The 14,770-nt window shown below is 41.4% G+C and overlaps 3 protein-coding genes across 3 annotated transcripts; 2 read left to right on the top strand and 1 right to left on the bottom strand.

The window, feature by feature from the left end:
- Window positions 1-185: 185 nt before the first annotated feature.
- Window positions 186-2,002, top strand: LOC112291388 (uncharacterized). The gene is made up of 4 exons (XM_024538727.3): window positions 186-590; window positions 1,010-1,068; window positions 1,280-1,461; window positions 1,688-2,002. Exons 1-4 carry the CDS (start codon window positions 407-409, stop codon window positions 1,758-1,760), a joined length of 498 nt encoding a protein of 165 aa, XP_024394495.1. The 5' UTR covers window positions 186-406; the 3' UTR covers window positions 1,761-2,002.
- Window positions 2,003-3,346: 1,344 nt separating this feature from the next.
- On the top strand, window positions 3,347-8,627 carry LOC112291945 (protein LEO1 homolog). Its single transcript, XM_024539975.3, has 11 exons — window positions 3,347-3,675; window positions 4,623-4,927; window positions 5,153-5,330; window positions 5,499-5,696; window positions 5,849-6,025; window positions 6,287-6,418; window positions 6,610-6,789; window positions 7,133-7,276; window positions 7,383-7,481; window positions 7,694-7,921; window positions 8,147-8,627. Exons 1-11 carry the CDS (start codon window positions 3,556-3,558, stop codon window positions 8,279-8,281), a joined length of 1,896 nt encoding a protein of 631 aa, XP_024395743.1. The 5' UTR covers window positions 3,347-3,555; the 3' UTR covers window positions 8,282-8,627.
- Window positions 8,628-12,039: 3,412 nt separating this feature from the next.
- On the bottom strand, window positions 12,040-12,986 carry LOC112290927 (uncharacterized). Its single transcript, XM_024537765.3, has 2 exons — window positions 12,566-12,986; window positions 12,040-12,405 (listed from the first exon to the last, which is right to left on the bottom strand). The coding sequence occupies exons 1-2, from the start codon at window positions 12,798-12,800 to the stop codon at window positions 12,266-12,268; spliced, it is 375 nt and encodes a 124-aa protein (XP_024393533.1). The 5' UTR covers window positions 12,801-12,986; the 3' UTR covers window positions 12,040-12,265.
- Between the last annotated feature and the right edge of the window lie 1,784 nt (window positions 12,987-14,770).

Below are 14,770 nucleotides of genomic sequence, written 5' to 3'. Positions count from 1 at the left end.
TGTGCTTGGCCCTCCAACCCCCCATTCATCTACCTTCATCAGTCTTATTCATCCAGCCCCTGGGAAAACAGAGAGGAATTGGTCCACCCAGGGGAACCATCCACCACATTATCATCCACTCCTTCATCCATCACGGTCTGCTTTGACGGCCCTCTTCTGCGTCTTCTTCTCCTGCTTCTCTCTTCGCCGGGGTTGCTTGGAATTGGCGACTTGGTAATCGTGCCCCCAGCCCCAGTGTGGAGCCGATCGAGAGCACGCAGCTTCAGTGTGGTTTTCTCTGAGCATGTGATTGATTTTCTTCTTCGATCCGTAGCGGTGGTTTTAGGTGTCATTTTGTCGCGTTGGAGGGGGGGGGATCTCCAGGGACTCCTCAAGTGTTGCTGTATCAGTGAACTCGATCCTCGCCATGGGAGTTGGTAGAGTAGAGTTTTGCTGTGTGGTTTCCGCCCTGCTGATCTTCGCGCTTCAATGTGCATTCTATGGTGTCCAAGGAGAGGTGCTGTCTGAAGCAACATGCGAAGACTTAGGGTTTACTGGTCTAGCTCTGTGTACTGATTGTGACTCTATTGCTGAGTATGTGAAAGACAAAGGTGCTTGCGTCCCCTGCCTTACTTGTTTGTAAATTTCTAGTGGTTTATTGATATTGAATTGGCACTCTCTACTTTGTAGTCAAGCTATGCAAGGTAATTGAAGAGCAATTGCCAATCCACAACCGTGCTTTTGAAACTGATGCGTTATTTCTTGCAGTCATTGATAAAAATTCAACATTTGTGTATTTTCACAAGTTGAACTCATGTGGAGGTTGTGGAAGTCATATCTTTGAGTATTCTCAACTTGCTCAGTTTTTATTTGCGACAGATGGCTAGTCTTATGCAAAATCTGATATCGGTTGTTCGAGGCGGCAGTGCAGTCCTTGGAATCGATGCATCAGTAGATTTAGCTCTATTACCAGCCAAAAGACAAACTAAGTGAGGAGTTAAACATGGCTTAATCCTTAATGTGAATGCAGAGTTGGAGGCTGATTGTCGAAAATGCTGTGCAGAAGAATCTGAGAACGCCTTTAGCAAGGTTTGTCTTTTTTGTCGTGAAGTCTCCACCCAACTTTCGGGCATGAAGCTATTTTTTTCAATTAGTAAATAAGTTTGTTACAAAACTTTTTTTGTCAAAATTGGGGAGCTGTTTAGCAGACTTTCGAGGTCATACATTATGAGCGATTTTTTTGTGTCTGGAGGGGTACCATTTGATGTGTACATGATATAACGAGTTTCTGATTGTGCAGATGAAGTATGCTGGAGCAGTGTTGGAGATTTGTTTGAGAAAGGTGATGTTTTATCCAAATGTACAGACCTTCATTGACGATAAGTTGATCGAATTTCCTGAGGTGGACATGCAATACCGTTTTGGTGCACCGCCAAAGCTTATTATGAAGGACGAAAAGGGCAACCACAAGGAATCTATTCGGTACAGTACACCTAAATTAATTCTGTTTAATTGTTCACACTGGTTTTATCCCAGACATATCTGGCAAGACCGTGGTCTGGGTGGTTCCGAGGCACGTCTAGTTATTAGTCTTTTTGCAGATCTTTGGGCATTATGTTCTATGCTAAGACAGGGCCATGGGAGTGCAATCAAAGTCGAGACTGGATGGATATGAGTTTCGTTTCACGTACGTTTTCTGTGCACGCAGGATTGATAACTGGAAGACGGATCAGATTGAGCAGTTTTTAAAGGAAAAGGTTGTATCAAAGTCGAGCACATAAGAATATGTATTGCAATTCTTCTTATTTATCATGGAGGCAGACAACAAATGATCTCTTTATAGCGTGTTCGTGGTCTGTCTTTGATTGGGTATTAAGGTGTAGCTTTCAAATAGGCTTTTGCACATTTTTTTTTTAATCAGGTGTTCTTCAAAGTAATGTATGTCTGATAAACATTATTTTTTACAATCACATTCTTAGGTCACTAAATATGAGATTCTATAGGGCATATAATTTATCTTGCATTTGAATCTTTTGCCTTTTGAATGTGTAAATACCCATTGGTTCTTCCAAATTTTGTTGCCATATCCTGACTTGTTATAATGAATTTATAATGAGTTTACAGCTTTTTCAGAACATATATATATATAAAATTCATTTTCACTCTTAAAAAGTATTGTTGTATTTATAAATTAAATTATAAATAATTAAAGAAAAAAAAAATTCGAGCAACGGTTATAATCTACAAAGTATTACAGACAGACATACATACTACTATTTACTATGTTATTTTCAAATTATAAATTTACAATATCAATGTTCGAATAATAATCTCTTATTTTTATTGTTGATTTTTTAAGGGGTTTAGTCTGTGTCTTTTGGAAAGCTGCCATTTGTTTATTGGTTGATGAGATGATGTTAAACTTAATTTGCTTCAGTTTGTACAACTATAAGTTTCTATTTTAACACATCTTACTGATGGATTATCATGTTTGTGTATGTATGTTTCGATTGTTTAACTAAGAAAGAAACCAATTATTTTGCTTTTATAGACATCTGCTTCAGTCTGTTTGGAAATAATCTGTCTAAGAATAGAGTATAATTTCTAGTTTAATCAGAATTTCTTGATGACTCTATCCTCGTTGATGTGAAAAGCTTCTGCATTGTTTTAGATTGAATAGTCTCAAAGTTAAACCATTTGCAGTCATGAGTTTTTTTTTTTTTTTTAAAAAAAATAAAAGGTACTGATTGACTACACGTTTTTAATCTTGTTACACATCTCATAATTTATTATTATAATACTAAATTAATAAAAAAAACATTTTTTTTTAATTGAGAAAAATCAATTTAACATATGAAAGAATGAACTGTAAGGTTAACTTCTGTAAATATTATTCATGTGTTTTCTTAAGGAAGTTGCTGTTATTTATTTATGCAATGTGATTGTGTGTGTTTTTGTAATATCATGGGTGTGATACTTCAACAATAACTGCTACTCAAATACTTGATCCATGGTCTTTTAAGAATTCAACAAGTAAAACGCAAGTCTCTGCAATATGGGAAAGGTGACAGTCTCCTGCGTGCAAATCTTGTTGGGAGAGAGAATTTATCAGGGGGCTGAAAATATGAAATGAAATAAATAAAAATAAAAATAAAAACTAAATAGCTTTGTGTTTTCGTCTCTCTCTCTCTCTCGCTATGTCTGTATTCAAATATACACATATACAAGAATATATATATATATATATAGGCAATGAGGGCATCGTTCAATGAATTGCATGGGATAGAACCCCTTCGCGACCACAGGTACGTCGTATCACGTGGCCGGCGACTATCAGTCGGGGTCGGGGTGTGCAGAGGGCAAGGGGAGCACCGAAGCGCAACAGACGAGGAGAAAACTGGAACTGAGCCAGGAGGAAGAGGAAGAGATTTTCCCCCAGGTCTCGTGTCAGATTTTGTGTGTATTTTCCCCCTTCCACCGGCGCAGTGGGTCGTTTGAGCTTGAGCGAGTATCTTCTGCGCGGTTGGAGGGAGTTTTGAGGTTCTACGAGGAGGTGATTTCGAAGCGCGGAGCAACATGGGGGAAGAAAAGCGCCATGAGATGATGGAGACATTGTTCGGGGCGGAGTCCGAAGACTCCGATGACGAGCCTGAGCCCGCCCGTCAAGCCATTTCCGATCAAGTATCTGATCGTTCTGTAAGCAGCCCTCATTGCCCTCTTCATGCGTTTGCTTTTATTATATTATCGTTTAACCCTTACTTACTCTTTTCCGGGCGTGGACCGCACCTTGCCATAACGTTGAAGGTAACGAGGTAGCGAACTTGTCGAGCTAAAATGGTTATTCATGCTGAGAGTGCTGTGGTTCAGTGGCGGAGCTCAGTTTCATCGTTGCACAGTCCATTGTGACCTAGTGCATTTTTGTACGTGGAATTGTCTTTTCACAACCCGAACGTAGGTTACGGGAGTATTAGGGTTTCGATTTTTTTTTTCTTTGTCGTTGTAGAAATGTGCCTATACAGCCTTATGTATGAAGTACCTGGTAATTTCGAGAGTGAATATGAATACATTTTGAACCAATTGCTTACAATTGCATCATTTCTGTCTTGTTTTCTTAACTTGAAGTGTTTCTAGGACATTAGGTCTGCTCCAGCCAAGCTGACTCTGTTTTTCGTAGCCTTTTTCATCAGAAGTAGTTGAGTTGAGTGTTTGCATTTTCAGTTTCGGATGGTTGTAGTATGTTCAATCAGAAGCGGTAGGTAGGGTGTCGTGTATGGGTTAGAGATTTTTTGTGGGCTCGTGGACTGTACGTACAAATATGTGAGTACAGCTATCGTTGTTAGTCCCAGTAGAGTACGTCGCTGTAGTTGTAGAAGACTTCCTTCACAGACATGCCAGAATAATTCGGGGATTTTTCGTGTTGTTTAACTGTTCAATATTATCAGTAATTCTCAATTCCGAGTATTCAATGTCTTTAGTGTGGTCCATCAACCTCTCCTTTGTCCATCAATTCAAGAAGTATGCCGAACTATGAATGTCACCTCTTCTTCGTGTTTATTTCGTTTTATAGTTGCTAGAGCATAGGTTGTAATCAATCTATGTATTTATCTTGTTTTAAAGTTTGGAAACCTCATTCTATGTTGAAGGATAAAGAAGGGAGTTACGAAGAAGCCGAAGCGGAAGAAGTAGATGGTGACGTTGAGGTAGAGGTCGAGGGGGAGGCAGAAAGCGAAGGGGAAAGAGGTGAGAGTGATGCTGAGCGAGGAGCAAGTGATGAAGAAGAAAGAGCTGACAGTGATAGAGGGAGTGAGGATGGGAGAGAAGTTGAGAGTGAAGGGGAACGTGACGGTGAAGTGGAGGTCAGCGCCAGTGGCTCTGATCGTTCGCATCAGGTCCAAATTGCGGGAGATTACGAAGATGAGGATGTCCAGGAAGAAGCTAGGGGCCAAAGGTAGTTCTTAAACCCAGAAATGTCCTGAATCAACTTTTAAAACAACAAAATTACATCCTCCGAATAAGTTATTGCAATAGCTCTCGCATATTTTAAGAGGCTCTCCGTTTATTGTAATAGCAAACCGGCCAGTTATGGATTGTGTGCTTCAACCTGCATCTTCTTTACTTCCCTTGCATTTACAAACCTGCTCCTTGTTCTTGTGGTATGGTCTTTGGTGAACAGCGAAGGCGAGGAAGAAGAGCAACAAGACGATGAACCGAGGGAGAGGATTGAAGTGGCAGAAGCTCGTGACGTGTTTGGTGAGTCAGATGAAGAAGATGATCAAGAACCAGAACAAGAGCCGGAACAAGAAGCTGAAGAGCGTCGTAGCCCCGAGGAGAGTCTGCTGGGCAGTCCTGAGGTGAAATGCCCATTTTATTTCATAGTAGTTTGCAGCGCCAAATCTCTTTCTGGACGTTTTGAATTGCATATTTCGTCAGCTCGTCATCAATCTAGCGTTGGTCATGCAGTCGCTCCTTTGAGCTGTAGAAATCGTACGTGGACTTATTTGAATTCTGTCTTTTAACAGAGGGTTCGTTCGGACGACGAGGGAAGTGAAGGGGATCCAGCTCGGGTTGAGGATGTTGTTGGGGACGATGATCGTGAAGGTTCTGATCGCTATGAATCTGATGATGAGCGGTATATTGAGCAGAAACCTGAGAAACCTATGGGCCCTCCTATAGAGCTTCAAGTTCCATTGCGTCCACCACCAGGCATGCCTGACCAGGTAAGTTGATAACCATGCAGTGTTCTCGAATACCTCGGTATCGTATCGAGTTTATTATAACATAATATGTGGTTTTACATCACTCATCGAGGATTTTAGCCCTAGTTTTCACAATCCTTGATGAATGATGTTTTGTATGTGGGGATTTGCAGCTTAATATTGTTCGAATGTCCAATATCATGAACATCGATATGAAGCCGTTTGATCCCAAGACATACGAGGCAGAGGAAATGTTCACAACTGATGTTGAAGGCAAGAAGCAACATATTAGGCTGGAAGAGAATATCGTGCGTTGGCGACCTGTTCACAATCGAGACGGATCTACCTCTGTGAGTGTTTTCATTACTTGATTTTATTTTCTATATATCTTATTAGTGAGCTATTCTTTGCGCAATCGGAGACTTGGATCGATTGCTAAAGATAAGATGGAGATTAGGGAATAGGTATTTTTCTGAGTTTTTTTCAATTTTCATGTGTTGAGTAATTTCTGGTTTAGAGCAGCAGGAGTTGGAATCCGTTGCAATAGATTTCTGATTAATTTGACTACTTGATATATTGAACATTGGACTTTGCGTTTGCTGGTTTTGCAGTATGAAAGTAATGCGCGTTTTGTTAAGTGGTCGGATGGCAGCATGCAGCTGCTTCTGGGTAGTGAGGTCCTGGATTTGTCGGTCCAAAATGCTACTCAGGACCAGTCTCATCTCTTCCTCCGCCATCCCAAGGTCTCCGAGCACTGTGCTACTCTTTTGCTGTGCTCACTTTTTGGGTGCTGTTTTTTGCCTCCTTGTTCATATACTGTATTTGGTAACGTTTTCGGTTTTCGTAGCTACGTCACCTTATTAATTCCTTTCGTAGTTGGTAAAATGACTTCGTATATCATCATCATCATTATTGCGAGGGTACCTGAATGCAGAGCATTTTACAATCTCAAGGCCAAGTTTTAAGGAAGATGAGGTTCATGCCATCGTCCTTGACCTCTAAATCACATCGTTTACTCACTGCGCTAGTGGACTCTAAGCATAAGAAAGTTTTCAAGGTCAAGGCTGTTATCACTGAAACTGACCCAGAGAAGGAGAAACATGAAAAAGAGAAGGTAACAGCCTTAGTTGTGCCTGTCACAAGTCCAGGAAACTATGTGCGGAGAGAATGGTTGAGTTTGTGTTATAGTTTTCAAGTTAATCTTTTGTAAGGAAGAACTTTATCTCAATTGTAGGAGGTTCTGGTATTCCATCTTTTCAGGTGTAGCTTAGTCGAAATTATGTCTTGAATTCCATGCATCTTACTTAATTGCCAACAGTTTTAATTCTAGTTACATTTTTTTGCAATTTCGGATACTTGTCTTCATGGGATGTACTTTCCGATCGATTGTGTGTACGTTGATATTCACATCAACTTGAAATTTACTCACTTAACATAGCATAATGGGTTATGTGCAGCAAGCTGAGCAGCGTATTAGGAATAAGGAAGATCTTCAACGAAAGCAGGAGAAGTTAGGCCGCAGATACGAACCTCCTAGGCCGCGTGTGATAGAACGTGAGCGTGGGCTATCTCCTGGTTATTTAGAAGATGCTTTGGAAGAGGTATGTGCTGTTTATCCCTGCTTCCTTGAATGATACATTCTTATAAACATTTAACTCATCGTACGAAGTTTGAAACTGAGTATGTTGGCTGCGACCTGTTGTACAGGAGGACGAACCAGACCAGTACGATAGACGTTCTCGCCGGTATCAAGATCAGTTAGAACAAGAACAACGCGCTGAGAGAAGAATTATGCATGCTAAGCGGGTAATCTTCGACTTCTTTAGACCAGCAAGTTGTTACTTGTTTAACTAAGAATAGGTCTGCATGTTTTATGGAAAAGCCCCACGTTCAAGCCGTTAAAGCTTGTAATTTGCAGGTTCTAACTTATAGCTTATTTAAATGCACTTGGTTTTCCGCTCCAGTAGCTTTGAGTGTCACCTCCACAATCTGTACTCATTTGAGTGGAACTGTGACAGCAAGCACCTGCGAGACCACCTCCCAGCAGACCTGCGAACAGGCGTCCGCTTCCTAAGGATGACTTCCTGGACGATTCCTTTGACGATGAAAGTGACAGAGAGCCATCAGCACAGGAGAGTGATCACAACGACGATCTAGTGGGTGGGGCATGGGAAGAGGAGGATGATGAAGACGAGGAGGAAGAAGAGTTAAGGCCACCTAGCAGGGGCAAAGCTGTAGAGCGTGAGGTTAGCACTATTCTTTTGACACTGCTAGTATTAATATTCTACTGGTAGGTAATTTTCTATCGTTCTAATTTCCTTATTGAGCTTGCCAGACGTTCTTCTCTGTTTGTGAAGCTTCTTGGTGATATTGTGTTGGAGTACTGTTTTAGAGAGCCAAAATTTGAGTTGGTGCTTCTGTTGAGCATTTTATATGAGTAACCGGCCTCTTACGTATGCCCGTGCTAACAGGAGAGAAGACGTGGAGATCGTGAGGAAGATGATAGGAAGCGGAAGAGAGACAGGGAAGAGCGATCTCCGTCTCCAGCGAAGAAAGCAATGTCTCGTAGAAGAGTCGTTGTCAGTGACAGTGAAGATGACGACTGATGTACCTCTCAGTAGTCTCTTCCTCTTTCCACCTTGTTGTGGTTGTATGATATGGTGAATTTCTGGAGAGGTGCCTTGAAGTATGGACACTAGTGCAACAGCAGAATCACTTTTTGAGCTGATGACATGTCGAACGATTCATGCTGCTGCTCAGCGATCGTGTAGTCGTGGTACAGCATCCGCATATTTTCCTAGATTGGTTACATCAATGCGCTTGCAGGTTTCTTTGAGATTTGTCCCGTAAGTTGTGATTGGTAATTGCAGAACATAAGTCGAGCATTACTTTTGGTGCTTTACAGAAGTCTAACTCAACTGCTTAACATTGAATATAATTTCTATTTATACACATGTATGTGTGTGCCGACTCAGTACATGTTTTTCTAGTCCAGAGAGACCTTGCTTGGCCTGAATGGAGTGGTTGACTGTTGAGTTCTTGGTGTAGGAGCTTATCTTGTGCAAGACTCATTTTGTCCATGACTGCTAAACTGACATCTCACCTTGTCCTTGCGAAGGCGCACGTCGCTATTAAAAAAAAAAATAGACTCATAAATCACGACAACGCTAATACACTGAAGATTCTCGCCAATATCTGCTACAGTATCACATGTAAAAGATGAACAAGCGTGATTCGTGGGCCCTCCCACGTCGGTGTTGAACTGTAATTATCCAGGGCTGCAGTGATAAGTGAGAGTCGTGCTGGAGAATATCCAACCCCTGGCATTTCCCCCTCGCCCCTCTTGCTGTTGCTCTCTTCTACTCTTCTTTCTGTGTGGTTTCTTCACTCAAGGATTGACCTGTCCTGCAGACCTACCTACTGTCTCTATCGCCAGGAGGTCCTTGACCACCATGACATTGGGATCTTTAAGCTCATCTCGATTAGTGCATGAAAGCTGTACATCCACGCAGTCCCTATTATATGCTTTTATTCCTTATATAATTGAATAGAATATTTCCTTGATGATTTGTTGCATTCCATAATCTTTGGTATGACTGTAGAGTTGTCCTTTTCTGAAGTGTATGTATGATTGATTTAGTTATACAAACATACATACTTGCAGATGATGGTAATTTTTAGCATAAAATATCAATTCTATTTTTAGTTGGTTGCTAAGGCAACACCCCCACATTGTTAAAGCCACACCTCACATGGGTACTCTTGTTTGAGTGCTCTCTCTTGCTGCTCTTTACTTGTGTCTAGTCTTGCTCTCTTGTGTCCCTCTCCACTTGTGCATACACACTAGATCCTCATTCTGGATGCTTCCTCCATCCAAATGCAAGTCACCATAGTGGTCGACCTTCTCCAAAAAGTCTCAAAAGGAATTGTGAATTGTGAAGTGTAATCCCAAAAGGAATTGCAATGCAAGCAACCACATCTTTCAAGATGTGACTTCAACAACATGGAGGTGATGCTTTAGCAATTCCCTATTTTTATGAGTAATAAAAATATCTTCATGCACACTTATTCATCATCAATTTGAAATATCAAAAATAAGATAAATTATTTTCTCCCCTTCTTTCATTTATCTATCCTGGATAAACTACACTTAAACACATAAATGCATGGATGAATACTTTGATATGAGGATGTGGTGAAGGATGAATGTAAAGAGAGATCCCTTTTTGTGGTGCATGTACTTGTAAAGGATGAATGTTTGAGGTAAAATTTAGTTTGGTCTCATTTCCATCATTTTTTGTGTTATATTATTTACATTAGTATGCTATTTGCATATCTACAACATACATTGCAAAAGTGATGATTAATAATGAAATGGTATTTTAAAAATACTGTATTGTTTTATTGATGAAATGAAATTTTGTTTTTGTTTATAAATGAAAGGAATCAAGTTGTGTCAGCGAGGAAAACCTTATAAAACACTTTTGAACATCTGTTTCATTGAACACACCATTTATATTATATTTATTTATTTATTTATTTTGTATATACTGCAAATGATTCTCTGATTTTCCTTGTTGGGTATGTTGAAGGCTTTGCCATCAAATGTGCACAAAGAGTTCATGAATTGAACCTGCTCTTACATTTGAGTGTGGTAAAATTATATAAATATTAAACAATTGTAGTAATTAAATGAATGAATTCTATTATGTAAACTACGAGGTTCATCGGAGATTGTTTAAAAAAATATCATGAATAATATATTTTCTTCTTCTTCTTCTTCTAACTTGGTCAACAAAGTCAAAGGCAATAATGTGTTTGAAATAATGTCAAAAAACCATTTTAGATGCAGTGGTGGCTTCTCAATTGCTTTTAGATATTCCAAGAAAAGTCTCACTAAAGTAAACCTTTCATGTGCACAAAAATAATGCCTTCTACATTCTAATAACATGCAGAAGAACTTGAATGCTTCCAAAAACATCATTATTTGTAAAAAGAGAAGTAAAAAGAAGAAGAAGGTTACAAATCTTTGTTATTTACTGTAGATGGTATGAATCAAATTATTGACTAATATTTCTAGGTTTTGTGAGTTTTTGAAGAGATTTGAAAATTTATACTTGAAGACACATTTTGTGGACAGAATGTTCTTGTATTCATGTAAATATATGGATGTGTTTTTGTGTGTGTGTGTAAAGCATAGCTGATGTGTACTGAACACAATTTAACCACAACCAACAATGCTTAATTTTTGTCTGAACATCTAATTGAATTACACAAAATTGAAAGCATAACTTAGAAGTTAGTAGTAGAGAAGAAAGTGAGTATTAGCACAATGGAACATCCAACAATTTTCATTTCACCCAGTATTATTTTGACCAATTACTAGTACTAATATTGAAATTTGCCTTGAAACATGCAGGGTCCAGTTAATAAAAACACACTCAGGCTTCTCCTTCCAAGATATAGACAAGTATGAGTGGACATGTATATATATATATATATATATATACATATCAAGGGGTGGATTTCACCACAAGTCATGCACATGGTGGCACTGCGATCCATGTCAGTGGCAGGCCACCTCTTCAAGCACGGAAAAAGAGGCTGTTCCTTGCGTCGCCATTAATACTGGAACCAACAAAAGGACAAATCTCATGTCTATATATATATATATGTAAAAATGAGCATTCATCTCTCCATTCACCTTCAGAATCGAAACGTGAATATGGCAATCAAACTTGATTGAGTTGGGCGGCAGAGATGCGCTAAGTGCTTTTGGTATTTGCGATGGTATGGTGGTAAGCGTGAAGAGTAAGGGGGAATGGAAGGAGTGGAGTGGTGGCCAGGCCAGGGACAGTAAGGGACTCCCGTGAAGCACACGCACTGGCACTGCCGGATGCTGATGCTGCCGGCTGTCTAGCTGGCTCCGTGGTCGACTGACTGAATCCGATGCATCCCGCATTCACTGTAGACATGGCGCGGTGGAGCGGGCGACGTTGTCGCCTTTCAGGCACGATTCATGCCAGACGCAGCGAATAAGCCCCGCGTTCTTGGCATTGGCGCTTTTCCTGGAATGCCATGCTGCACTTTGACGTACCTGGTCAGCAGTCCTCATCGTTTCGTGCCAGTCGAGCGCAACCAGGGCCACACCCGTCTCTGCTTTCCAGTTGTTTGAGTCCACTGCAGTCAATTTCTCTGCTTGTAAACAACTGTTTACAGACATACAATGGATTTCCAGATGGCAAGATGATTGCACGTTCTTGAAATCTGATGAGCACGATCACCTCCCGACAATGCCGCATGACTTGCGCTTCACCCCGCTCAAAGCATCTCATTAACACTCATTCCCAATCGACGATATGGATATTTGCAACTCCGGTACACATGTATTTTAATAAACAGTTCCAGTCCACAATCGAATCCCTAAATAAAAGGATTTTAGTTATTCAGCGCTTCCTTGATCAGCACATTACATGAATAGATTAACAATGTGTCCTGCCAATAATGTCTTGGGATCACTTCCTCGTCCGTGGATACAGCAGCTCCATGACTAATCCTGACGTGAATGCTAAGCCTCATTACCCCGAGATCTAGTAAAGAAGGTAAGCAAGGGTGCTCATCAACACAATCGAAACAGTCGGTGCCACGGTGAAGGCATCGCTAGATGGGGATGTGGCGGGTCCGGGTCCTGCAGCGGCGGGAGGAGAGTCTGTGGCAGTGGGGGTCTCAGCTGCAAAAATTCAAAACCACGTATCTACAATCAGAAATTATTCAAGTACTTACATATATTGACCATGTCCATCGCATCCCCAACACTAACTGATAGCTTAAAAAGCTCCAATCTGAAATAGAATCGATCGGGAAAGGACGTAGAACACGAACAGTCGAACCTGAGGGTGATGGTGGTGGAGGAGGAACTGAAGCTGGACCCGACGCAGCGGGAGGAGAACTGGTGGGTGGCTGGAAAGGAGACCCAGCGGGAGGGGGTACTGTTGGAGCTCCAACTGGAGGCGTGGCCGTGGGGGCCGAAGCTGGCTCTTGGGCAGCAACCTGAACGATCACGGAGGCAAATAGAGTCACCAGGCACAACGCAGATGCGATTGACATGGTGTTAGATGAAGCCATTGCGTGCAGATAGATCGTCGACAAAGCAACTTGTGAGAGCTCAGACGGATCGAGTAACACAAATGATGACCCTGGCAATTCAGAAATGCAATGATGATAAGAGGGAAGTGAGAGAGGACAAGAATTAGTGATTTTGGTGATGGTGCTGCTGGACACTAGATGGAGAGCTCTGGAGTTGGAGCCTCCGAATGCGAGACTTGTGGGAGGTAGTGAGCGGGCTCATTTAAATGTAGGGAAGGGGTCGTAGCCAAACGGGACATGTGCGCGGCCCAATAGCACGGGACCCCAAGAACCACCGAAATCTTTTTATGGAATAGACGTTCTTTCTAAATATAATCCAGTCTTGGCAATGTAGGCCTGTCACGTGTACAGGCTGGAACTCTGATATATGGTAGCGTAATGGAACAGTATTGTTCAGGAAACCACGCTTATGAGTGCAATAATTTCTTCCTTAGACTCGCGATTCCGACAGTTTGTTACTCGCCCCCTTGGAACTCGGTGTTGAAATATTACGCCCTCAACCAAGCGGGCATCGTAAACCATTTTTAGACTTGTTATGACTCACTTAGTCGGAATGATAATACACTCGCGGAACTTCATGCTCCACTTGCAATTCTTCATTTCACTGGTTTAATTAGTTGGACCTTGCAGCAACTTGCAGGTAGAAACATCTACAAGTTACGCCTCACCGGCTTGGGATCGTCATTGCAGAGATTTCAAATTCAGCCTCCACAGATGAATATTCGCTTGGGAGGATTCTCAATCTGAGGTTTAAAATGAAATAATAAACAAAACGAAACAACTATGATTGACCATTGGGCTCTAAATGGAGGATACTCGTTTTGGTTGTTTGCCCTAAAACTTCTCCTTAGGAATTTGAGATTATGGATGATTCTTTTCAACCTAGAAACATTATTCCCCGCTCTCAGGTTTCAACGGCAATTGTTAGGGAACCACAGAACAGTAATTGCCTCGCATTCTGGGGTTGCCTCTATAAACATAAACAAGCTCGCTTCCATCACAAGCGAAATCGATCTGAATCATTCCTCAAAATCAAAAAAAATCAAAAAATAGAAAACAAAAATCCAATAACTCATAATACAAGATAACACACACCGTAAGTAAACTTTGAAACGTGAGAAAAGGAAATCCACATAACGACACCTGCCTGCAATCCGGATCACAGTAGACTCCTGGGGCATCCATTTGACTCAAAGCTATAGATCTTTTCAATGCCTGTTAGGAAGAAGATGGCCATGATCTGTCGTACAGGTCTATGTCTGCGAGATGGAGCAGATTGTTTAGACGAGGTCGCCCTGTAAGCGTCAAAGTCGTCGTTCGCCAAAATGATAGGTGGCGAGAAGGTCAACTCTCTCTCATTTCTTACGTCCAAAGATTTCTAACCCCGAAAATAGGCGTGACCATGGGGGATGGATGGACACCGCGATCAGTCATGCGAATAAACCCCAACACGAGAACATGAGCTGTGGGTGGGCATCAACTAGGTCAGTGGCCAGTCCCAACATCTTCTTTGTCTGCAATATATTTCTGACTGCCACGTCAATTCAAAACTTCAGCCTTCTCCATCTAGCACCGTGGTGCAGATACTGAGTTCTGATGATTGCAACACGCCGGGGGAGCTTGGGCTACGCTTGTGATCTCTTATTCTACTGTTCCGGTGGTTGTAGAAATTCGACAGATACAATATTCTCATAATTACATAAAAAGTGACAATGCAGCATTCTCATCCGATGAGGCCATGCGTCATCGATTCATTAGATCGTCAAGAGTGATGACCCAAGACAATAAATAATGTGGGCATCTTTCGGGAGAAACGAAGCTGCTCCCAAGAACGGGACTGCTGAGAGCATGACCCTTGTCTAACGAAACACATCCATCTCATGTGGGACCAGTGGAGTGCTCAAAGTGAGGCTGAATTGTGTGTGGGTGGGGGGATTCCGGGCGGCGAG

Source organism: Physcomitrium patens, chromosome 14, assembly GCF_059467195.1.
Source record: "Physcomitrium patens ecotype Gransden chromosome 14, ASM5946719v1, whole genome shotgun sequence".
In the NCBI taxonomy this organism is placed as follows: Eukaryota; Viridiplantae; Streptophyta; class Bryopsida; order Funariales; family Funariaceae; genus Physcomitrium; species Physcomitrium patens.
Note: the sequence above shows the minus strand (reverse complement) of the source record. Positions and strands in the feature narration are given on the sequence as shown.